A 25,920-nucleotide genomic window follows, 5' to 3' on the forward strand; every position below is an offset into this window, starting at 1 on the left:
TTAAAGGGAGGTTGCATGAGTTTATTGTTTTAACAGTTTTGACATTAAGGCGTTATTTGTTTTGTCTTTGAACACACACCTCACTCCCCCACGGGGAGGTAATACCAAATATTGAAAATTCTAAGGGTTATGACTGGGTTCCTTCTTGTCAATTGTTTCTATGAAGTTGCCTTTTAAATTGCTCTGCCATTATTATTGTATGCGGTATTATTGGTTGGGTTACCCCTGTGCTGTGACGTGTTTAATATGGCATCTTATCCTTTCTCTCCACTGGCTACCTAGCAAACAGGCTACCCTCTCTTCTGCTGATGTTTTTCCTGGTGTGGTACTCTCTCATACTCTTTTCCTAACCTGGCGCCAAACAAATATCTTTACCTCTAACCAATACGTTTATCGACGAACAACAATGAAAAGGTAAAAAGTAATTTAAAAATTATACAGTAAATATTTGTTAAAGTGCCAGCGTCTATAAAATGAAGTCAATGAGCTAATGGTCTTCCAATCTTGTCAACCACTAATCACATTTAATGACTGCACAATAATCCAAATGACAAAAGCAATGCACCCCCCAACAACAAAAAAATGACATATCCATTTTATTTATGGGGTAGAAAAATAGTCATCTACTGCAGTGCATTTATCATGACATTGGTCACCATTTAAACCAATGCAAATAGTTCCAGAAATGTTGAATTTATACAAATACTTCTTTACCAATTAAATTATGTCTACAAAAGGAAAGCATTGGGGTCATCAACTGTCCACGTTGGGGTTGCGTTGGGGTCAGCATCAACTGTCCATGTTGGGGTTGTGTTGGGGTCAGCATCAACTGTCCACGTTGGGGTCAGCAGCGGCTGTCTACTGGGTCCAGAGAGAAGATGGTGCCCTCCAGGGTTAGTCCCATATTGAACCCCTCCTTCAGAGAGACACACAGGTCAGTGATCCAACCAGAGACTACAGAAGTCTCGAGCAGTGTGTCCTAAACAACAATGAGTAATGCTGTAATTACAGGGCAGTATCCTAGACATATTCTCAATTGAGATTCTCCAGAAACCTTGCTTTCTAATTCAGGTCTACACTTAATCTGTTTTGACAAAAGCAAAATGATGGCTAATTGATAGGAAATCAGCCGGACTAACACCAGCAGGTTGGGAGCAAACATGGTATGCTACAATCATAATGTACTTTGACAGTTGGCCTCTATGTACATACTTGATTTATGAGTGATGCAAACATTCAAAGAGGCAGACCTCAGTGAAAATGTGAAAGCATGTTTCATGGGGAAAAAAGATGTGATGGTATTGTGAAGCATACACATAGGTGAGAGTAAACTAACCGTCGCTGACGCTGCACAGTGAAGAGAGAGAATAAGATTATATACTGTAGGTTACAATCTATAGTTAGATGAACTAACTGTAGGTCATAATCTTGTTAGATTATAAACTCAGCAAAAGAATAAACGTCCTCACGGTCAACTGCATTTATTTTCAGCAAACTTAACATGTAAAATATTTGTTTGAACATAAGATTCAACAACAGACAAACTGAACGAGTTCCACAGACATATGACTAACAGAAATGGACTAATGTGTCCCTGAACAGGGGGGGGGGGGGTCAAAATCAAGTCAGTATCTGGTGTGGCCACCAGCTGCATTAAGTACTGCAGTGCATCTCCTCCTCATGGACTGCACCAGATTTGCCAGTTCTTGCTGTGAGATGTTACCCTACTCTTCCACCAAGGCACCTGTAAGTTCCCGGACATTTCTGGGGGGGGGGGGGGGGAATGGCCCTCACCCTCCAATCCAACAGGTCCCAGACGTGCTCACTGGGATTGAGATCTGGGCTCTTCGCTGGCCATGGCAGAACACTGACATTACTGTCTTGCAGGAAATCAGCCATACTGCTCGTTCTGTGCGTGGTGGCATTGTCATGCTGGAGAGTCATGTCAGGATGAGCCTGCAGGAAGGGTACCACATGAGGGAGGAGGAGGTCTTCCCTGTAACGCACAGCGTTGAGATGCCTGCAATGACAGGCTCATGCTGCGACACACCGCCCCAGACCATGACAGACCCTCCACCTCCAAATTGATCCCGTGCCAGAGTACAGGCCTCGGTGTAATGCTCATTCCTTCGACGATAAACGCAAATCCGACCATCACCCCTGATGAGACAAAACCGCGACTCGTCAGTGAAGAGCACTTTTTGCCAGTCCTGTCATGTCCAGTGACGGTGGGTTTGTGCCGGTGATGTCTGGTGAGGACCTGCCTTACAACAGGCCTACAAGCCCTGTCCAGCCTCTCTCAGCCTATTGCGGACAGTCTGAAAACTGATGGAGGGATTGTGCGTTCCTGGTGTAACTCGGGCAGTTGTTGCCATCCTGTACCTGTCACGCAGGTGTGATGTTCGGATGTACCGATCCTGTGCAGGTGTTGTAACATGTGGTCTGCCAATGCGAGGACGATCAGCTGTCCGTCCTGTCTCCCTGTAGCTCGGTCTTAAGCGTCTCACAGTAATGACATTGCAATTTATTGCCCTGGCCACATCTGCAGTCTTCATGCCTCCTTGCAGCATTCCTAAGGCACATTCACGCAGATGAGCAGGGACCCTGGGCATCTTTCTTTTGGTGTTTTCAGAGTCAGTAGAAAGGCCTCTTTAGTGTCCTAAATTTTCATAACTGACCTTAATTGCCTACCGCCTGTAAGCAGTTAGTGTCTTAATGACCGTCCCACAGGTGCATGTTCATGAATTGTTTATGGTTCATTGAACAAGCATGGGAAACAGTGTTTAAACACTTTACAATGAAGATCTGTGAAGTTATTTGTATTTTTACGAATGATCTTTGAAAGACAAGGTCTTGAAAAAAGGATGTTTTTTTTTTTTGCTGAGTTTATACTTAATATATGTAAAATATTTACTCAGACCATGTAAACAATATACGGCATTACAATAATGACAAGATTAACATTCAACTCTTATAAGACGGGTCCAGTATAAACTCTAGAAAGGCTGTGTCCCATTCTAAAAGGCAGAATCCATGTCGATTGGAACGCAGCCAAAGCATACAATATTTTACCCTTGATAAACATCTAATCAGCATAATGGTAGAGCGGTGCTATATTTGTTTAGAGGCAATGCTATTACTTACACCAATGACTGAGCACATAATGCCTGTGTAATATGCCCCGTATTAACGTAAATATATGAGCATTACAAAGACTCGCTCTAGAAACACTGCTGTTCCTACAGTTGAATGTACACACCTGCATTTCATCCAGTTTAGATTGGACGTCAGGAGGAAAGGATGTGTTGCAGAGGAACGGGTCAAAAGGCTCCGCCCCCAAAATATCTGTTCCTGTTGGAGGGGTGAGATGGAAGGATGAGGGACCGAGGGGAAATACACAGCAGAGAGAGGGAAGACAGGAGTTGAATCAGCATACTGTATGTGTGCAATTGTTAATTTAACAACTTGTATTAGTCTTTATGCAATTGCATACAACAGTTTATCAATCAATTTCATTACGACATAATGTAAAAAGGAGCATAGTGCGGCAGAGTAGTCACCTCTCTCTTTCAGGAAAACATGTGGAGGAGGTGGAGGAGGTGAAAAGGAGGGAGGAGGAGGGGAGGACCCATTGATGGCAGGTTTCCTTGCCATAGGAGACCCTGAGGAGAATGGAACCATGTCGAAAACGTCCGTTGGGGTAGGCCTGGATATGGTGCTCCATGCCTGAGGGGGGAAAACAACCAAATACAAAGCTGTTGAATGGCAGCTGGATGTCATACTAAGGCTACAGTCATAAAACCAAACACACACACCCTCATAATACACTATCTAAAATAAGGGCGCTTCTGTGATTCTATATGAAGTGAACCATAGAACCCTTCTGCTTCTCTTCTAGCAGTGTATTAAGGAAAAGCGAGAGAGAGGTAGCTATTTACTCGCGGTCGAGGTAAGCAGCACCCATAATGCTGCGGTAGCCTGGGCTGGGCAGGTTTACTGGGTGGAGGGGTTAGTAGACCAGCGGAGATACTGGAGTCTGGAGAGCTGGCTGGGGTTAGAGCCACAGAGGACATCTCTAGAAAGGAAAGGGCGTTCAGGCTGACACTGTCATCCCAGAACATAGACGAGCGACTCGGCAGCATGTGGGCCTCGTTAGAAGAGTTCAAGTGTAGAAGCTGAGGAGAAATCAGCCAGAGAAAGAAGAAACAGGTAGCGATTTGTTATCACTGATGTCAGGAAGTAAGATAAGGTGTTGTTACGGCAGACATTTCTAGGGATTAGTGTGAGACAAACTGTTAGATTAGTAGCTAGTTTACCGGTGAGCCTTGACAATCTGCCATGTGATCCTCTAGATCTTGAAGTCGTTCTTTCAACTTGGAATTTTCAGTTTCCAGTTCCAGAATCTAAAGTCAACAAACACAAGCCAAGATCATAATCTAAGAGGTCCCATTTTGTTAGGCCTGTTTCATGCTCTAGTCATGTCAGGATGTGGCACTACATTCCCCATAATTAAATTGTGCACCAGAGAGTTCTGATCAACATTAGTCCACTGTAGAAGGAACGCAGACTTACTCTTTTCTGCAGACTGCCGATCTGTTTCCTCATCTCCACGTCTTTTCCGCCAGACTCCAGAAACTTCCTGTACGCCAGGTCAAATGCTCGACCAATGCTGACGGTGATCTCCTCTGCCTGCAATCCAGGGCATCATGGGTATCCTCAAACATCTAGTGAAAGTAACCTTTGACATGTTGCACATATATGATGTTGTACACATTTTTCAGGGACCTTTTCTGCTCTTGACCGCTATTTTCAGAACTACTTGCTTAAAAATAAAGCCTCTAACACCTCTTTAAACCTGAATCAACTAGTTAGGATGAATTCCATAATGCTACTAAACCACCGTGACCTCATACTATGGACTAACGTCTGGTAAATTGACATCTAAGATTCATATAAGGTTATTATAACCTCTAAAGAATCCATATAAAAACACATGAAATACACAAACACTAAATTAAACTTTTTTCCCCTTACACATTTTTCACTGTCGAACACATAACAGATGTGTTTTTTGGTCTCTGGCTCTGTGCAGATGAAGGTGAATATCCTCTTGTCCGTTTTGTCGTCCGCGCAGAAGGATATCCTATGAAGCTGACAGTTGTGCTGTACATCCTATAATGAATGAAGATAAATGAGCTTCATCTAATTCTACTCATAAAAAAGAATATTAAGACAGACCGCTTTAGTAAGGACTGACTGCTTGGTGAGTTTATTCTTCACAAAAGACCCAATGAATCTGGTCTATTATGAGGCCCTCACAGTGAACTTACTCTGGTCTTGGGGTCTAATAATTTCACTCCGTAGATGGATACCTGCAGCTCCACCTTCGGTGTTTTGTGTCCCTCTGATTTCTTGATATGCCTTTGGAACTGCAGGATTGAAACGTCAAATCCAAATCTAATTTTATTGGTCACATACACGTGTTTAGCAGATGTTATTGGTCACATACACGTGTTTAGCAGATGTTATTGGTCACATACACGTGTTTAGCAGATGTTATTGCGAGTGTAGCGCTGTAGTGCCTCTAGTTCCGACAGTGCAGTAAATATCTAACAATTTCACAACATATACCCAATACACACAAATCTAAGTAAAGGAATGGAATCAAGAATATTTAAATATATGGACGAGCAATGTCAAAGCGGCATCGGCTACGATACAGTAGAATAGTATAGGATGCAGTACAAACATATAGGATGAGTAATGCAAGATATGTAAACCATTATTAAATGAAAGGGACATTATTAAAGTGACTAGTGTTCCATTTATTAAAGTGGCCAATGATTTCAAGTCTGGATGTAGGCAGCAGCCTCTGTGCTAGTGATGGCTATTTAACAGTCTGATGGCCTTGAGATACAGTAGAAGCTGTTTTTTAATCTCTCGGTGCCCGCTTTGATGCACCTGTACTGACCTCGCCTTCTGGATGATAGCGTGGTGAACAAGTAGTGGCTTGGATGGTACGTTATGAAATTGACAAATCTAAGGTCCTATAAAATCAATTGTTTGAGTATTGGGGGAAATTCTTAAGAGCATACCTTCAGCTTTCTCACTGCTACCCTTATGACATCTGTGCCTTTAGGTTGGTCAACCTCTGTTACGCCAAGGAACTGCAACAGGATAAAACGGCACATCATTTTCAGTCCAGTAGATGGTGCTGTTCACCTCTGTGAGCTCAACGCAGGCGGAAGTTTAATTAGAAGATCCTACCTTGACATTGTACGCCATGTGATTCTTGGCCAAAGCCTCAGGGGATGTCATTCCTCCAGATTTATCTGAAACAAACAAATGAATGAAGGTTAACACCGTACATACATGTATTGAAATTTGATACAGAAAAAAAATCTATTTGTGTTTTAAAACATATACAATTATTTGCCATCCAAGCCTTAAACAGATACAGGATTAGAACTGGTCTGACCCGGGTTCTTCTTCCCCAGGAAGTGTATATAAGCATCTATAAGCTAAACAATTAGATAAAGTGATGGTACAAAAAAAACTAATTATATAAAAAAAGGTAACATTGACAATTAAACGTTTGCTGTGATTCTGTTCATCTTGATTAATGCGACAACAAGAACAGGAACTAGTGTCTTGTATCAGGAGTCATCTACATTCCATCAACACTTCGGCCTGTGTCCATGTTAAACTTCACATAACAGGTAAGCATAACCACAGCCATTTTTAGCATTGGCATTAGACCAGTGGCCCCACTGAGTTGAGTTCCCACATCAAAGGCTACTGCTCCACATGTGCTCAAGCCTTCCTTCCACATCCCATACAGAACCATGGGGATTACTGAAAGGTCACAAAGAGAGAGAATACCGATTTTACCTCCATAGACGGACACATCAGGTAGTATTAGTGTAACCTCCATAGAGGGATACATCAGGTAGTATTAGTGTAACCTCCATAGAGGGATACATCAGGTAGTATTAGTGTAACCTCCATATAGACGGATACATCAGGTAGTATTAGTGTACCCTCCATATAGAGGTCAGGTAGTATTAGTGTACCCTCCATAGAGGGATACATCAGGTAGTAATAGTGTAACCTCCATAGACGGATACATCAGGTAGTATTAGTGTAACCTCCATAGAGGGACATCAGGTAGTATTAGTGTAACCTCCATAGACGGACACATCAGGTAATATTAGTGTAACCTCCATATAGAGATCAGGTAGTATTAGTGTACCTCCATATAGACGGATACATCAGGTAGTATTAGTGTAACCTCCATAGAGGGATACATCAGGTAGTATTAGTGTACCCTCCATAGAGGGATACACCAGGTAGTATTAGTGTAACCTCCATAGACGGATACATCAGGTAGTATTAGTGTAAACTCCATAGACGGACACATCAGGTAGTATTAGTGTACCCGCCATAGAGGGATACACCAGGTGGTATTAGTGTACCCTCCATAGAGGGATACACCAGGTAGTATTAGTGTAAACTCCATAGACGGATACATCAGGTAGTGTTAGTGTAACCTCCATATAGAGGTCAGGTAGTATTAGTGTAAACTCCATAGACGGATACATCAGGTAGTGTTAGTGTAACCTCCATATAGAGGTCAGGTAGTATTAGTGTAACCTCCATATAGACGGATACATCAGGTAGTATTAGTGTAATCTCAATATAGACGGATACATCAGGTAGTATTAGTGTAATCTCCATATAGAGGGACACATCAGGTAGTATTAGTGTAACCTCCATATAGAGGGACACATCAGGTAGTATTAGAGTAACTTCCATATAGGGGTCAGGTAGTAGTGTAACCTCCATATAGAGGTCAGGTAGTAGTGTAACCTCCATATAGAGGGACACATCAGGTAGTATTAGTGTAACCTCCATAGAGGGATACATCAGGTGGTATTAGTGTACCCTCCATAGAGGGATACATCAGGTAGTATTAGTGTAACCTCCATAGACAGATACACCAGCTAGTAGTAGTGTAACCTCCATAGACGGACACATCAGGTAGTATTACTGTAACCTCCATATAGAGGTCAGGTAGTATTAGTGTACCCTCCAAATAGAGGGACATCAGGTAGTATTAGAGTAACCTCCATATAGAGGGACACATCAGGTAGTATTAGTGTACCCTCCATAGACGGATACATCAGGTAGTATTAGTGTAAACTCCATAGACGGACACATCAGGTAGTATTAGTATAACCTCCATATAGAGGGACACATCAGGTAGTATTAGAATAACCTCCATATAGAGGGACACATCGGGTAGTATTAGAGTAACCTCCATATAGAGGTCAGGTAGTATGAGAGTAACCTCCATATAGAGGGACACATCAGGTGGTATTAGAGTAACCTCTATATAGAGGTCAGGTAGTATTAGTGTAACCTCCATACAGAGGAACACATCAGGTAGTATTAGTGTAACCTCCATATAGAGGTCAGGTAGTATTTGTGTAACCTCCATATAGAGGGACACATCAGGTAGTATTAGAGTAACCTCTATATAGAGGTCAGGTAGTATTAGTGTAACCTCCATACAGAGGGACACATCAGGTAGTATTAGTGTAACCTCCATAGACGGATACATCAGGTAGTATTAGAGTAACCTCTATATAGACGGATACATCAGGTAGTATTAGTGTAACCTCTATATAGAGGTCAGGTAGTATTAGTGTAATCTCCATATAGAGGGACACATCAGGTAGTATTTGTGTAACCTCCATACAGAGGGACACATCAGGTAGTATTAGAGTAACCTCCATATGGAGGGAAAGTAGTATTAGTGTAACCTCCATATGGAGGGCAGGTAGTATTAGTGTAAATTCCATAGAGGGATACATCGGGTAGTATTAGTGTAACCTCCATATGGAGGGCAGGTAGTATTAGTGTAAATTCCATAGAGGGATACATCAGGTAGTATTAGTGTAACCTCCATAGACGGATACATCAGGTAGTATTAATGTAACCTCCATAGAGGGATACATCCGGTAGTATTAGTGTAACCTCCATAGACGGACACATCAGGTAATATTAGTGTAACCGCCATGTGGAGGTCAGGTAGTATTAGTGTACCCTCCATATAGAGGGACACATCAGGTAGTATTAGAGTTATCTCCATATAGAGGGACACATCAGGTAGTATTAGTGTAACCTCCATATAGAGGGACACATCAGGTAGTATTAGAGTAACCTCCATATAAAGGTCAGGTAGTATTAGAGTAACCTCCAAATAGAGGGACACATCAGGTAGTATTAGTGTAACCTCCATATAGAGGTCAGGTAGTAGTGTAACCTCCATATAGAGGGACACATCAGGTAGTATTAGTGTAACCTCCATAGACAGATACACCAGGTAGTATTAGTGTAACCTCCATAGACGGACACATCAGGTAGTATTACTGTAACCTCCATATAGAGGTCTGGTAGTATTAGTGTACCCTCCATATAGAGGGACATCAGGTAGTTTTAGAGTAACCTCCATATAGAGGGACACATCAGGTAGTTTTAGAGTAACCTCCATATAGAGGGACACATCAGGTAGTATTAGTGTACCCTCCATAGGACGGATACATCAGGTAGTATTAGTGTAACCTCCATAGACGGACACATCAGGTAATATTAGGGTAACCTCCATATAGACGGATACATCAGGTAGGATTAGTGTAACCTCCATAGACGGATACATCAGGTAGTATTAGTGTACCTCCATATAGACGGATACATCAGGTAGTATTAATGTAACCTCCATAGAGGGATACACCAGGTAGTATTAGTGTACCCTCCATAGAGGGATACACCAGGTAGTATTAGTGTACCCTCCATAGAGGGATACATCAGGTAGTATTAGAATAACCTCCATATAGAGGGACACATCGGGTAGTATTAGAGTAACCTCCATATAGAGGTCAGGTAGTATTAGAGTAACCTCCATATAGAGGTCAGGTAGTATTAGTGTAACCTCCATATAGAGGGACACATCGGGTAGTGTTAGTGTAACCTCCATATAGAGGTCAGGTAGTATTAGTGTAACCTCCATATAGAGGGACACATCAGGTAGTATTAGAGTAACCTCCATATAGACGGATACATCAGGTAGTATTAGTGTACCCATATAGAGGTCAGGTAATATTAGGGTAACCTCCATATAGAGGGATACATCAGGTAGTATTAGTGTACCCTCCATAGAGGGATACATCAGGTAGTATTACTGTAACCGCCATAAAGAGTTCAGGTAGTATTAGTGTACCCTCCATATAGAGGGACACATCAGGTAGTATTAGTGTAACCTCCATATAGAGGGACACATCAGGTACTATTAGAGTAACCTCCATATAGAGGGACACATCAGGTAGTATGAGTAACCTCCATATGGAGGCCGGGTAGTATTAGTGTAACCTCCATATAGAGGGACACATGAGGTAGTATTAGTGTAACCTCAATAGAGGGATACATCAGGTAGTATTAGTGTGACCTCCATATAGAGGTCAGGTAGTATTAGTGTAACCTCCATATAGAGGTCTGGTGGTATTAGTGTAACCTCCATATAGAGGTCTGGTGGTATTAGTGTAACCTCCATATAGAGGTCAGGCAGTATTGGTGTAACCTCCATATAGGAGGTCAGGTAGTATTAGTGTAACCTCCATATAGAGGTCGGGTAGTATTAGTGTAACCTCCATATAGAGGTCAGGTAGTATTGGTGTAACCTCCATATAGAGGTCAGGTAGTATTAGTGTAACCTCCATAGACGGATACATCAGGTGGTATTAGTGTAACCTCCATATAGAGGTCAGGTAGTATTAGTGTAACCTCCATATAGAGGTCAGGTGGTATTAGTGTACCCTCCATAGGACGGATACATCAGGTAGTATTAGTGTAACCTCCATAGACGGACACATCAGGTAGTATTAGTGTACCTCCATATAGACGGATACATCAGGTAGGATTAGTGTAACCTCCATAGAGGGATACATCAGGTAGTATTAGTGTACCCTCCATAGAGGGATACACCAGGTAGTATTAGTGTACCCTCCATAGAGGGATACATCAGGTAGTATTAGTGTACCCTCCATAGAGGGATACATCAGGTAGTATTAGAATAACCTCCATATAGAGGGACACATCGGGTAGTATTAGAGTAACCTCCATATAGAGGTCAGGTAGTATTAGAGTAACCTCCATATCAGGTGGTATTAGTGTAACCTCCATATCAGGTGGTATTAGTGTAACCTCCATATAGAGGTCTGGTAGTATTAGTGTAACCTCCATATAGAGGTCAGGTAGTATTAGTGTAACCTCCATATAGAGGGACACATCGGGTAGTGTTAGTGTAACCTCCATATAGAGGTCAGGTAGTATTAGTGTAATCTCCATATAGAGGGACACATCAGGTAGTATTAGAGTAACCTCCATATAGACGGATACATCAGGTAGTATTAGTGTACCCATATAGAGGTCAGGTAATATTAGGGTAACCTCCATATAGAGGGATACATCAGGTAGTATTAGTGTACCCTCCATAGAGGGATACATCAGGTAGTATTACTGTAACCGCCATAAAGAGTTCAGGTAGTATTAGTGTACCCTCCATATAGAGGGACACATCAGGTAGTATTAGTGTAACCTCCATATAGAGGGACACATCAGGTACTATTAGAGTAACCTCCATATAGAGGGACACATCAGGTAGTATGAGTAACCTCCATATGGAGGCCGGGTAGTATTAGTGTAACCTCCATATAGAGGGACACATGAGGTAGTATTAGTGTAACCTCAATAGAGGGATACATCAGGTAGTATTAGTGTGACCTCCATATAGAGGTCAGGTAGTATTAGTGTAACCTCCATATAGAGGTCTGGTGGTATTAGTGTAACCTCCATATAGAGGTCTGGTGGTATTAGTGTAACCTCCATATAGAGGTCAGGCAGTATTGGTGTAACCTCCATATAGGAGGTCAGGTAGTATTAGTGTAACCTCCATATAGAGGTCGGGTAGTATTAGTGTAACCTCCATATAGAGGTCAGGTAGTATTGGTGTAACCTCCATATAGAGGTCAGGTAGTATTAGTGTAACCTCCATAGACGGATACATCAGGTGGTATTAGTGTAACCTCCATATAGAGGTCAGGTAGTATTAGTGTAACCTCCATATAGAGGTCAGGTGGTATTAGTGTACCCTCCATAGGACGGATACATCAGGTAGTATTAGTGTAACCTCCATAGACGGACACATCAGGTAGTATTAGTGTACCCTCCATAGAGGGATACACCAGGTAGTATTAGTGTACCCTCCATAGAGGGATACATCAGGTAGTATTAGTGTACCCTCCATAGAGGGATACATCAGGTAGTATTAGTGTAACCTCCATAGAGGGATACATCAGGTAGTATTAGAATAACCTCCATATAGAGGGACACATCGGGTAGTATTAGAGTAACCTCCATATAGAGGTCAGGTAGTATTAGAGTAACCTCCATATCAGGTGGTATTAGTGTAACCTCCATATCAGGTGGTATTAGTGTAACCTCCATATAGAGGTCTGGTAGTATTAGTGTAACCTCCATATAGAGGTCGGGTAGTATTGGTGTAACCTCCATATAGAGGTCAGGTAGTATTAGTGTAACCTCCATATAGAGGGACACATCGGGTAGTGTTAGTGTAACCTCCATATAGAGGTCAGGTAGTATTAGTGTAATCTCCATATAGAGGGACACATCAGGTAGTATTAGAGTAACCTCCATATAGACGGATACATCAGGTAGTATTAGTGTAACCTCCATATAGAGGTCAGGTAATATTAGGGTAACCTCCATATAGAGGGATACATCAGGTAGTATTAGTGTACCCTCCATAGAGGGATACATCAGGTAGTATTACTGTAACCGCCATATAGAGGGACACATCAGGTAGTATGAGTAACCTCCTTTTGGAGGCCGGGTAGTATTAGTGTAAACTCCATATAGAGGGACACATCAGGTAGTATTAGTGTAACCTCCATATAGAGGCCAGGTAGTATTAGTGTGATCTCCATATAGAGGTCAGGTAGTATTAGTGTAACCTCCATATAGAGGTCAGGCAGTATTGGTGTAACCTCCATATAGGAGGTCAGGTAGTATTAGTGTAACCTCCATATAGAGGTCGGGTAGTATTAGTGTAACCTCCATATAGAGGTCAGGTAGTATTAGTGTATCCTCCATATAGAGGTCAGGTAGTATTAGTGTAACCTCCATAGACGGATACATCAGGTGGTATTAGTGTAACCTTCATATAGAGGTCAGGTAGTATTAGTGTAACCTCCATAGACGGATACATCAGGTGGTATTAGTGTAACCTCCATATAGGAGGTCAGGTAGTATTAGTGTAACCTCCATATAGAGGTCGGGTAGTATTAGTGTAACCTCCATATAGAGGTCAGGTAGTATTGGTGTAACCTCCATATAGAGGTCAGGTAGTATTAGTGTAACCTCCATATAGAGGTCAGGTAGTATTAGTGTAACCTCCATAGACGGATACATCAGGTAGTATTAGTGTAACCTCCATATAGAGGTCAGGTAGTATTAGTGTAACCTCCATATAGAGGTCTGGTAGTATTAGTGTAACCTCCATATAGAGGTCGGGTAGTATTGGTGTAACCTCCATATAGAGGCCAGGTAGTATTAGTGCAATCTCCATATAGAGGGATACATCAGGTAGTATTAGTGTAACCTCCATAGACGGACACATCAGGTGGTATTAGTGTAACCTCCATATAGATGTCAGGTAGTATTAGTGTAATCTCCATATAGAGGTCTGGTAGTATTAGTGTAACCTCCATATAGAGGTCGGGTAGTATTAGTGTAACCTCCATATAGAGGTCTGGTAGTATTAGTGTAACCTCCATATAGAGGTCGGGTAGTATTAGTGTAACCTCCATAGACGGATACATCAGGTGGTATTAGTGTAACCTCCATAGAGGGATACATCAGGTGGTATTAGTGTAACCTCCATAGAGGGATACATCAGGTAGTATTAGTGTAACCGCCATAGACGGATACATCAGGTGGTATTAGTGTAACCTCCATAGACGGATACATCAGGTAGTATTAGTGTACCCTCCATAGACGGATACATCAGGTAGTATTAGTGTAACCTCCATAGACGGATACATCAGGTAGTATTAGTGTAACCTCCATAGACGGACACATCAGGTGGTATTAGTGTAACCTCCATATAGATGTCAGGTAGTATTTGTGTAACCTCCATATAGAGGTCAGGTAGTATTAGTGTAACCTCCATATAGAGGTCAGGTAGTATTAGTGTAAATTCCATAGAGAGGGACACATCAGGTAGTATTAGTGTAAATTCCAAACCCATGCAGTCAGGTGGAAATGTGCTCGTTTTGCCTACTGTAGACACACGGGCAATGAATGTGCTGTAAGTTGATCTGTAATATTAATGTACATGAATATAACAGGGAAGCAAGAGAGTGGTGTTTGTGGTCCAGATATAAAGAAAATGCATTTTGGTTTTATTCTGGTAGGAAAGCACACAGCCTCATTCTATTCCAACTCTTTCTCACTTTGATGGTGATAATATACACTAACTGCAAGGTATGGATTGAACAGCCACACCTAATGAATAGTTCTCATGAAAATACTATATATTGTTCATTCACCTTGATTAATCACATTCAGTGCCAATGTGTCTCCACAGTTTACAACCAACAGGAAAGGCTGTAAAGACGCAGTGCCTCAAATGCGACCGTATGCCCTATACAGTGCACTCTCTTTGACCAGGGCTTATACAGTGCACTCTCTTTGACCAGGGCTTATACAGTGCACTCTCTTTGACCAGGGCTTATACAGTGCACTCTCTTTGACCAGGGCTTATACAGTGCACTCTCTTTGACCAGGGCTTATACAGTGCACTCTCTTTGACCAGGGCTTATACAGTGCACTCTCTTTGACCAGGGCTTATACAGTGCACTCTCTTTGACCAGGGCTTATACAGTGCACTCTCTTTGACCAGGGCTTATACAGTGCACTCTCTTTGACCAGGGCTTATACAGTGCACTCTCTTTGACCAGGGCTTATACAGTGCACTCTCTTTGACCAGGGCTTATACAGTGCACTCTCTTTGACCAGGGCTTATACAGTGCACTCTCTTTGACCAGGGCTTATACAGTGCACTCTCTTTGACCAGGGCTTATACAGTGCACTCTCTTTGACCAGGGCTTATACAGTGCACTCTCTTTGACCAGGGCTTATACAGTGCACTCTCTTTGACCAGGGCTTATACAGTGCACTCTCTTTGACCAGGGCTTATACAGTGCACTCTCTTTGACCAGGGCTTATACAGTGCACTCTCTTTGACCAGGGCTTATACAGTGCACTCTCTTTGACCAGGGCTTATACAGTGCACTCTCTTTGACCAGGGCTTATACAAGATGCAATGTATAGGGCGACCGTTTGCCCTATACATTGCACTATCTTTGACCAGGGCCCATTTGGAGACCCTCTCTGCATCAGATGGTCTCCATGTAAATATGTCTCTGAGATAGGAGACATCACAAATGACAAAATTAACAAAAAAATAAATAAAAAGTGTGTACTTGAAACAGGACTTGGGAGAGTAACAATGTGTCTCCTAACTAATCCTGGAAATACTGCCAACACAACAGGGGTGAGTTCTAGGTGGATGAACGGGTAGAGGCTGCTTTAAGATCCAGTACACACACACACAATATTATGGATGCTTAAAAGTAGTAGCAGGAAAGTACGTGGGTATTTGTAGAGTGGGGTTGACGCAACAGAATAGAATGTGCCTCACAGCATCCTAATGAAATATTCAGACCACCAAACCCAGCTACTGCTGCGACTGCTAAGTGAGAAACTCTGGGCAGACGTTGGTGGTGAGGTAAAGACCGTGGAGCATCGGAGGCCAGAGGCGGCGTATATGCACGCATATTAGGAAAAGAGGAAAGTCACTAGCCTAGTAAAACATCAGGTCAGAGACACCTGTATCAGCCCACTGACAGATGTAACCAGCCATGTCTAGAGTTTTTGCAGCTTAGAGAGCTCAAGCGAGTGATTGTGTCTAGACTCGACAGTTCATTCAGATTCTGTATTCTGAAAATGGAGTTCTGATTATGGAATTCCAAACACGTCATGCGTCTGTCTACATTTAAAATGTGTTCACATTGTGTCCGTTCCCGCACTATATTCAAAATCAAGTATGCATTCTACAAACGGTGGAATAGGCTAAATATGATAACGCCACAACAGCTGTTGGCAGCAGCTAACTACTGTAGCTAGCCAGCAAGCTAACAAGAAACGCTAAAGGGACTGCAAACGAGTTCGCATAACTCTAGCCAAATATTTTTCTAAATATTAGCTAGTTGGATACCATTTGAGGCCAGCAAACAGGTTCCCTACATGCTAGGAACATATTTCCTCCAACGTTATAATGAAATGGTGCCTCAGTCCCAAAACACAAGTTTTCTGGAGACTTGTGGTAGGAGTGCTGATGATGTCGCCCACGCCGTGCGTTTCAGTAACCTGATTGTGTCCAGACTGAGGAGAAATCTGCACACAATGCATTCCTGACCACCTCCTGAAGTGGTCAGACAGATCTGAACACAATCTGACCACAAAGCCACTTTTGTGCGTCTTAGATCCGTCTTCGTATTATGATAGCAGAAGTCGCATGTAAGTGTAAAGTGTAGACACGACTAGAGAGACAGAAAGAGACACTAATGAAGATGAGAATTGAGACATTTGTTCATCAGGAATTAAATTGAGTAGGTACAAATTGCCTTTACATGATGTTCTGTAAGTAACACATATATTCCATAAAGAACTACAACATGAAATGTCTCTACCCACTGGACACAGACCTCATTTCAATGTCAAAGTTTGATTTACTTTTACAGTTGGTTCAGTTGTCAACTAACATGAAATAAAAAAAAAATTAAAAATCCCTTACATTGATTTATTTTTATCAATCCAGTTTTCCACTGATTCAACGTCCTCACATGAAATGTGATTAAAAATGACGTGGAAACAACATTGATTCAACCAGGTCTGGCCCAGTGGGTAAGTACTTGAGGTCAACATGCTTTCAAAAGACTGTGCCGTTTGTGTACAAGAAACATGGTGTTATTTCAAATGCACTCAATGAATACAGTGAGCTGTTACCGTTTCTCCTGTTGAAAGCCCGGTTCATACTGCGGTAGCTTCTACGGTGGTACTGAGACCGGGGCTCTGCAGTGGATCAGGAGCCTGGAGGGAGAAAACACAAGTCAAGGTCAAGGACATTGAACGACTGACTGAGGGGCTGTGGGTTAGGGGATGGCTGGGAAAAGAGAGATCAGCGCCCCAAATGGCACCCTATTCAGTGCACTACTGTTGGCCAGAGCCTTATGGCACGTGATCAAAAGCAGTACACCACATCGGGAATAGGGAGCTACTTGAGACACACTCAGAGAGAGACATCCATCTGTATTGGCTTGTCTTGGCTAACTGGTGCAGTGAGAGATCAATGTGAAGCTAAATGACTGGAGACCTGAGCTAGAACGACATTTGGTCTGGTGTTGGGTAAAGGAGACGGGAGCTAAATTTAGGTTTGGTATGGTGTTGGGTAAAGGAGACAGGAGCTAGATTGAGGTTTGGTATGGTGTTGGGATATAAAGGAGACAGGAGCTAGATTGAGGTTTGGTCTGGTGTTGGGTAAAGGAGACAGGAGCTAGATTGAGGTTTGGTATGGTGTTGGGATATAAAGGAGACAGGAGCTAGATTGAGGTTTGGTATGGTGTTGGGATATAAAGGAGACAGGAGCTAGATTGAGGTTTGGTATGGTGTTGAGAGGTAAAGGAAACAGGAGCTAGATTGAGGTTTGGTATGGTGTTGGGCAGTAAAGGAAACAGCTGGATTGAGGTTTGGTATGGTGTTGGGATATAAAGGAGACAGGAGCTAGATTGAGGTTTGGTCTGGTGTTGGGTAAAGGAGACAGGAGCTAGATTGAGGTTTGGTATGGTGTTGGGATATAAAGGAGACAGGAGCTAGATTGAGGTTTGGTATGGTGTTGGGCGGTAAAGAAAACAGGAGCTGGATTGAGGTTTGGTATGGTGTTGGGAGGTAAAGGATGGGTTGGAGACAGAGGACAAGACTATTGTGAACTTCATTCACATGGATGCACCTAGTGGCAAACCATACACACACAGAATAATACATGCAATACATTTTTCAATACATTTCTGCTTCTACCAATGTTCAGCCTTTAGAATGCATTCCTCTATACGATTATCCCTGATCCAATCATCCAAGCCATGCTAAGCTTTAGCCAGCGCTCGACTTAAACAGTCATGCCTTAAGCCCAGTCATCCCACAGAAAAACAACAATATCCCTTTGTTAACACAATTGCAAAAATAAACATGTTGCCTTGAGTAACACTAGTGAACAGTCTGCTTGTGAATGTAGCATATTCCATATCGCCAGACCAGTTCATTTCAGTTCAAACGATTAGGTCAGAGGTTTCTATCATTTTTCATGATTTCACTTCTCTATATGACAAGTGCATGAGATGTCAACTAGTGAGGTTTGGTGGTGACTCAGCTGAACGGTCTCTAACACCATGGACGTTACCATCAAAGTTACCAAAGGTATAACCAAGGCCACTATCATGTTCAGTATAACTTGTAAGTGGAAAATCCCTATATCAGCCATAAACTCTCTTGTAACTGGAATGTCTTCCTATATTCCTCACCAACTACAGCTTCGTAGCCTGATGGAGCTAGACGGCTAGAAGGCTGACATGCTGCAAGTAGCTTGAGTTCTCAACGTACTGCCACGTTCCTCACCTCTTTACTAAGATCTTAGGACGGAGACTTCTGAGAGCTGTCGGTGCAGGTACAAATGTAGGATCTTTATTTGAGCCAATTTGCTACAGCTGGAAAATAATGCCGCAGCAACATGAAATGTGAATTATAATTAATGCACAATTTTCTAGGGGTTGATACATTTTGTGTAAGGGAAAGATCATGTCTGAAATGTCCAAGTGGAAATGACAAACTCCAGAATAGTCTTTTAACCTCAAATACACTACAAGTTGAAAATATCCTACAACGCAGGAAAGTTGTCCTGCAACAGGGTGATCAAATTAACATCCTACATCTGTATGCAGTGGAGACTTTCATAGTTCATATGGTTTCTCCTCCATCTTCTTAGACAGAGAAAAGTCTTTCCTCCCTGAAACTAAAACTGTCACCAACCTCTGAAATGACCTCAATCTTTTATTTAAATTACACTTTAAAAAATGTCATGGCACAGATAGACGGGTTTAACTACGTCTAATATATGTGTTATATTAGCTTTGTATAAGCCGCTTTGTTTTGGTCTTGTTGGGACATAATCTAACAGGGTCTGAGATGAAGAATTAAGGGCAACACAGTCGGACTCAGAATCACAACATGGACTTAAGCTCTGCAGGCTAGAATCAATGCATGGTCTAACAGACACAAAGGAGACAAAATATTGATTTGGAAAAAGAATGGTGATGGCTAAAGAACACTTTGTCATAGGGTCAAGGGCCAGTTATTGTAATTTCATTCAATGGGTGACATCGTCACAGTTCATTGTTCTTGGTGAGACTACACCTCATGTAAAAAATGAATACACTGGCTGTAGCCAAAACATGTCATATTGTAGATATTCTTGTCATGTAAAACATGTACAGAAGTTTCACAAATACACTTATTGCAGATTGAGTGTATTGTACACTGTAAGCAATTCAGTTAAGGGCCACGGGAAGAAATGAATGCATCATCATTACACGCATACAAAGAGGCAACCTCAGAAATCATTGTCATCAATTCAATAACATGTCAGTCATACACTGACAATCCAACACCATATAAACCCAGAAAGGATCCATTAAAATGGACTTCCATCATGCACTTCCATTGACAAGTGTCTCAAAGTAATATTATACATCCTCTCAAAGCCTTAGAGAGTGAACGACTTTCAATTTACATGCTGGTTTTATCAAGAAATAATACTTTAATGTGGCACATGGACTATAATGGAAGTGTAATTAGATTTCCATGGATGCATGGTAACACCAGATACATCTAAATTGAAAATACTACAGACAGGAAGCCATTTTAAAAAGTTACGAGGGGGGAAAAAAGGATGGGGGGGCAAAAAGTGTGACTTCTTCCTTCAGGAACCAATCTTATTAAAAGTGTGACTTCTTCCTTCAGGAACCAATCTTATTAAAAGTGTGACTTCTTCCTTCAGGAACCAATCTTATTAAAAGTGTGACTTCTTCCTTCAGGAACCAATCTTATTAAAAGTGTGACTTCTTCCTTCAGGAACCAATCTTATTAAAAGTGTGACTTCTTCCTTCAGGAACCAATCTTATTAAAAGTGTGACTTCTTCCTTCAGGAACCAATCTTATTAAAAGTGTGACTTCTTCCTTCAGGAACCAATCTTAATAAAAGTGTGACTTCTTCCTTCAGGAACCAATCTTATTAAAAGTGTGACTTCTTCCTTCAGGAACCAATCTTATTAAAAGTGTGACTTCTTCCTTCAGGAACCAATCTTATTAAAAGTGTGACTTCTTCCTTCAGGAACCAATCTTATTAAAAGTGTGACTTCTTCCTTCAGGAACCAATCTTAATAAAAGTGTGACTTCTTCCTTCAGGAACCAATCTTATTAAAAGTGTGACTTCTTCCTTCAGGAACCAATCTTATTAAAAGTGTGACTTCTTCCTTCAGGAACCAATCTTATTAAAAGTGTGACTTCTTCCTTCAGGAACCAATCTTATTAAAAGTGTGACTTCTTCCTTCAGGAACCAATCTTAATAAAAGTGTGACTTCTTCCTTCAGGAACCAATCTTATTAAAAGTGTGACTTCTTCCTTCAGGAACCAATCTTATTAAAAGTGTGACTTCTTCCTTCAGGAACCAATCTTATTAAAAGTGTGACTTCTTCCTTCAGGAACCAATCTTATTAAAAGTGTGACTTCTTCCTTCAGGAACCAATCTTAATAAAAGTGTGACTTCTTCCTTCAGGAACCAATCTTATTAAAAGTGTGACTTCTTCCTTCAGGAACCAATCTTATTAAAAGTGTCTTCCATTATATGGATCAGATCTCCACGCTGCACAGGGAATTTACATTTGGGGGAACGTGTTTTGGTGGGAGCTGAGTTAGGTCTGTCCTCACTCAGATAAAGCAGGGCCAGGATGATTGAGGCCATCATTGCTTATGGCTGGCACATAGCAACCATTACAGTTAAAAAGAATTGGCCGTACACGGCACCGATGACTGAAAGAAATGTCAAAAGACAATCCTACAAACTCAGGAAGTGTAAAACGTGCTATGACATGCACAGTTAGAAAACCCATTAACAGAATCAATTGACATAAATGAAGAGAATTCAAAGACATCGGTTGGTTCTCTCAAATACTTTTCACCTATTTGTTAGTCATCAAGAAAATGTTCTCACATAGGCAAGTATCCTAAATTCCACTGGGGTCAAATGTATATTTAGTCTCCCATTGACATCAATGCATGACTAAGTGAAAATTCAGCTTAAGTAGAAGTTAGGATTTAGCCTCTACTGTCTACTCAAATGATGATCCAGACACTTCCTGGAAACTAATGTGTGACCTAGGAAGACAACAACAGTGTGTGTCCATCAGGGACCCATTCCAACTAATGAAGGCTTTTAGATTCATAACTACTCCCAGAGAGGAGGTACTCAGATCCCCCTTAAAGGGGCAAACTGCAATTGAAACAATAACAAAGCAGTTATCCCACCACTGTTTCGGTAAAAATACTGAGGGATAAGGCTGGAAACTGCAGACTGCCCCTTTTAACTAACCTATTTTATTGTGCTCATTTATTAGCCAGATTAGAATAGCATTCATACTAATTACTGCGTGTCAAATGGCATCCTATTCCTTATATAGTGCACTACTATTGACCAGAGCCCTATGGGACACAACCTTACTTTAGTCATGCGGAAATTACAAATCCGATTGGCAGTTTCAAGTGCCGGGTGCGAAGCGGCGAGGAAGGCGTTTCAAACACTATGGCCTGTTTTCTCCTTTCTGATAGGTGATGTGGCAATGGTTGTCATGGGTTGGAGGGGGAAGTGTAGTTCTTTGTTTTGGGGTGGCCTGTGCCTTTATGCTATGTGAAGTTGAGCAATGTGAAGTTGATTTGAGGCCATGACTGATGTCTGCCGCTCTCAAAGTTATTGAGCTAGTCGTTCCGTTGCTTTGTAGAGAAGTGTGTGTGTGTGTGTGTGTGTGTGTGTGTGTGTGTGTGTGTGTGTGTGTGTGTGTGTGTGTGTGTGTGTGTGTGTGTGTGTGTGTGACGACAAGACAAAGCACTCTAGTATAATGAGGCAGGTCTATAAATCTCACTGAGTGATTCCCGGTGAACCGTTTAAGGCTTAAACCCTTTTTAATAATTTCACTCTAATCTTCATGGCTGTTTTTGCATGATAAGGACTTTTGCCCACGGAATGCCAGACCGAGACATTCATAATGTGACCATATTTTCCTGTCAAGCATTGATTTCCTAGGGGAGGTGGTTCTCTCAGAGGCTGAGAAAATACAAGCCCTCAAGGGCAAGGACAGACTAAACTAAGTTTAAAACTGTGGTCCTGCTTTTTACTTCCAGTAGATAAGAAAAAGAGAGAAAGAAAGAAAGAGAAGGAGAGAAAGAGAGAAAAAAAGAAAGAGAACTTTGCAAGTTCAGTGAGAAACATTTGTCAAAGCCGAAGATGGCACTGTTAAGAATGAGTACTTATTTTTCTAACCAAGGGAGAACATATCCCAGCTATACCATTACTATAAGACATACTCAGCTCCTTGACCTTGCTATTAATGTAGCACATACTGTACCAGATTGCAATTAAATAAAGACCTGTATGTCGAATCTGAAATTGGAGCCTGTTTGCTGAAGCAGGAAAAAAATTCCTGCAACAAGAGGAAATGTGAATAATTACGTGGATTATAATTAATGGATATTTTTGTAGGGGTTGATACATTTAAAGTCTGAAATTTAAAAGTGGAAATTACAAACTTTAGAAGCCTTTTTAAACCTCAAATAAACTGCTAGTTTTAAATGTCATGCATTGGAGCAAAGTTCTCCTTGAAAAGGGTGATCAAATTATGATCCTACATCTGTAGCACATACTGCGCTGTGACCAATCAGGGAACATGACAGGACTAAAAAATGCTCACTAACTGACACACTCAACAGAGCTCCATTTGGAACAACAATATTGTGTTACCTGTCCTTTACACATGCAACACATGTTCATGTAGAAGAACAGGAGTGGTCCTGTACCTTTATGAAATGTTCAGAGAACATGTTGTGGCGAGAGGAAGAGGAATGTACCTTCTTGATTTGGATTTGTGTGTCTGGAACCCACTAGTAGTGTCCGTCACTCATCTATCCTCCCCTCTGACTCATCAGGTCCCTCTCTCCTGTTGAGAGAAAAACAGAGGAAGTATTGATCATCATCCCCATCATGATTACAAAGGATCTTCTCATGGTAACCATACATTATTATAATATGACATCTCTTTATAGCATAAAATATTGGAAGATTATGACTACAAATTGGAAAAACATTTTTATATTGGACATGCTAGGATCTAATCATTTGCATCTATATTGCTCCACGGATTGAAACATGAAGCATAATAGGTTATGCAATATTGTGTATCATAGTATACTATGGAGTATAAAGCCCCCTGACAGCCATTGTCACGTTGTTTCTATAACCAATATTAATGGAGTAATAGTATTTTCTCCATTTTTCTCTCAGGGCAAATAACAACCATGAAATCCCAGCTGAGATTTGTCTCCTGGAACATTTTCCTTCCATTAGAATATAATGTGCATCACCACAGCAACCTGACAGCCCACAATACAATAATAAATGGCTTAACTCTTTCCCCTTATAGATAGATATTCAACCAATGAACATACAGAACTTGAAACTGGAGGGAGAAAGAGAGAAAATTAGGGAAATATGAGAGAGCGGGGGAGAGAGAGGAGAGAGAGAGACAGAGGGTCGGGGGAGAGGACAGAGGGTCGGGGGAGAGGACAAAGGGTCGGGGGAGAGGACAAAGGGTCGGGGGAGGAGAGACAGAGGGTCGGGGGAGGAGAGACAGAGGGTCGGGGGAGGAGAGACAGAGGGTCGGGGGAGGAGAGACAGAGGGTCGGGGGAGGAGAGACAGAGGGTCGGGGGAGGAGAGACAGAGGGTCGGGGGAGAGGACAGAGGGTCGGGGGAGAGGACAGAGGGTCGGGGGAGAGGACAGAGGGTCGGGGGAGAGGACAGAGGGTCGGGGGAGAGGACAGAGGGTCGGGGGAGAGGACAGAGGGTCGGGGGAGAGGACAGAGGGTCGGGGGAGAGGACAGAGGGTCGGGGGAGAGGACAGAGGGTCGGGGGAGAGGACAGAGGGTCGGGGGAGGAGAGACAGAGGGTCGGGGGAGGAGAGACAGAGGGTCGGGGGAGGAGAGACAGAGGGTCGGGGGAGGAGAGACAGAGGGTCGGGGGAGGAGAGACAGAGGGTCGGGGGAGGAGAGACAGAGGGTCGGGGGAGGAGAGACAGAGGGTCGGGGGAGGAGAGACAGAGGGTCGGGGGAGGAGAGACAGAGGGTCGGGGGAGAGACAGAGGGTCGGGGGAGAGACAGAGGGTCGGGGGAGAGACAGAGGGTCGGGGGAGAGACAGAGGGTCGGGGGAGAGGACAGAGGGTCGGGGGAGAGGACAGAGGGTCGGGGGAGAGGACAGAGGGTCGGGGGAGAGGACAGAGGGTCGGGGGAGAGGACAGAGGGTCGGGGGAGAGGACCGGGGGAGAGGACCGGGGGAGAGACAGAGGGTCGGGGGAGAGGACCGGGGGAGAGAGAGGGTCGGGGGAGAGACAGAGGGTCGGGGGAGAGGACAGAGGGTCGGGGGAGAGGACAGAGGGTCGGGGGAGAGGACAGAGGGTCGGGGGAGAGGACAGAGGGTCGGGGGAGAGACAGAGGGTCGGGGGAGAGACAGAGGGTCGGGGGAGAGACAGAGGGTCGGGGGAGAGACAGAGGGTCGGGGGAGAGACAGAGGGTCGGGGGAGAGACAGAGGGTCGGGGGAGAGGACAGAGGGTCGGGGGAGAGGACAGAGGGTCGGGGGAGAGACAGAGGGTCGGGGGAGAGACAGAGGGTCGGGGGAGAGACAGAGGGTCGGGGGAGAGACAGAGGGTCGGGGGAGAGACAGAGGGTCGGGGGAGAGACAGAGGGTCGGGGGAGAGACAGAGGGTCGGGGGAGAGGACAGAGGGTCGGGGGAGAGGACAGAGGGTCGGGGGAGAGGACAGAGGGTCGGGGGAGAGGACAGAGGGTCGGGGGAGAGGACCGGGGGAGAGGACCGGGGGAGAGGACCGGGGGAGAGACAGAGGGTCGGGGGAGAGGACCGGGGGAGAGAGAGGGTCGGGGGAGAGACAGAGGGTCGGGGGAGAGGACAGAGGGTCGGGGGAGAGGACAGAGGGTCGGGGGAGAGGACAGAGGGTCGGGGGAGAGGACAGAGGGTCGGGGGAGAGGACAGAGGGTCGGGGGAGAGGACAGAGGGTCGGGGGAGAGGACAGAGGGTCGGGGGAGAGGACGAGGTTGAGGGAAGCAGCTATAGGGACATATAATATGGCGCGTCTCCCATTTCAAAGAAAACTCAGAAACATTTAACTGTGCTTATCCATACAGTATAAATGATACGTTCACAATGTCCCTTAGGAGACGTCTCAGTAATGTGAAAACAGGGCTGGTGTTCATATCAGCTTCTGACAGGAGACTTGACAGTTATTTGCATGACAAGCTTAAAAGACGAAAACAGGGAGTAGGCTTCTCCTGAC

The 25,920-nt window shown here is 43.2% G+C and overlaps 1 protein-coding gene across 6 annotated transcripts; it reads right to left on the minus strand.

Moving 5' to 3' along the window:
- LOC129845778 (PTB domain-containing engulfment adapter protein 1-like) lies at positions 1–23,537 on the minus strand. 6 transcript variants are annotated; one of them, XM_055913687.1, is made up of 13 exons: positions 23,428–23,536; positions 17,209–17,292; positions 6,268–6,332; positions 6,096–6,167; positions 5,331–5,429; positions 5,035–5,172; positions 4,573–4,689; positions 4,317–4,403; positions 3,939–4,175; positions 3,561–3,726; positions 3,260–3,351; positions 1,337–1,347; positions 1–916 (listed from the first exon to the last, which is right to left on the minus strand). In XM_055913687.1, exons 2-13 carry the CDS (start codon positions 17,234–17,236, stop codon positions 895–897), a joined length of 1,134 nt encoding a protein of 377 aa, XP_055769662.1. In that variant the 5' UTR covers positions 17,237–17,292; positions 23,428–23,536; the 3' UTR covers positions 1–894. The 6 variants fall into 6 exon arrangements, with proteins under 6 accessions (XP_055769662.1, XP_055769659.1, XP_055769660.1 ...); XM_055913684.1 differs by lacking the exon at positions 1,337–1,347 and having other exon boundaries at positions 1–979; positions 23,428–23,537; XM_055913685.1 differs by lacking the exon at positions 1,337–1,347 and having other exon boundaries at positions 1–979; positions 23,377–23,537.
- Between the last annotated feature and the right edge of the window lie 2,383 nt (positions 23,538–25,920).

The sequence above is a fragment of the Salvelinus fontinalis genome, unplaced genomic scaffold (assembly GCF_029448725.1).
Source record: "Salvelinus fontinalis isolate EN_2023a unplaced genomic scaffold, ASM2944872v1 scaffold_0365, whole genome shotgun sequence".
In the NCBI taxonomy this organism is placed as follows: domain Eukaryota; kingdom Metazoa; phylum Chordata; class Actinopteri; order Salmoniformes; family Salmonidae; genus Salvelinus; species Salvelinus fontinalis.

Coding starts and splice junctions, on each gene's coding strand:
- LOC129845778 (XM_055913684.1), bottom strand. CDS start 17,236: ATGAACCGGGCTTTCAACAGGAGAAACG. Junction 6,168..6,267: donor ACATGGCGTACAATGTCAAG/GTAGGATCTTCT, acceptor ATCCTGTTGCAG/TTCCTTGGCGTAACAGAGGT. Junction 3,352..3,560: donor TGTTTTCCTGAAAGAGAGAG/GTGACTACTCTG, acceptor CCCCTCCAACAG/GAACAGATATTTTGGGGGCG.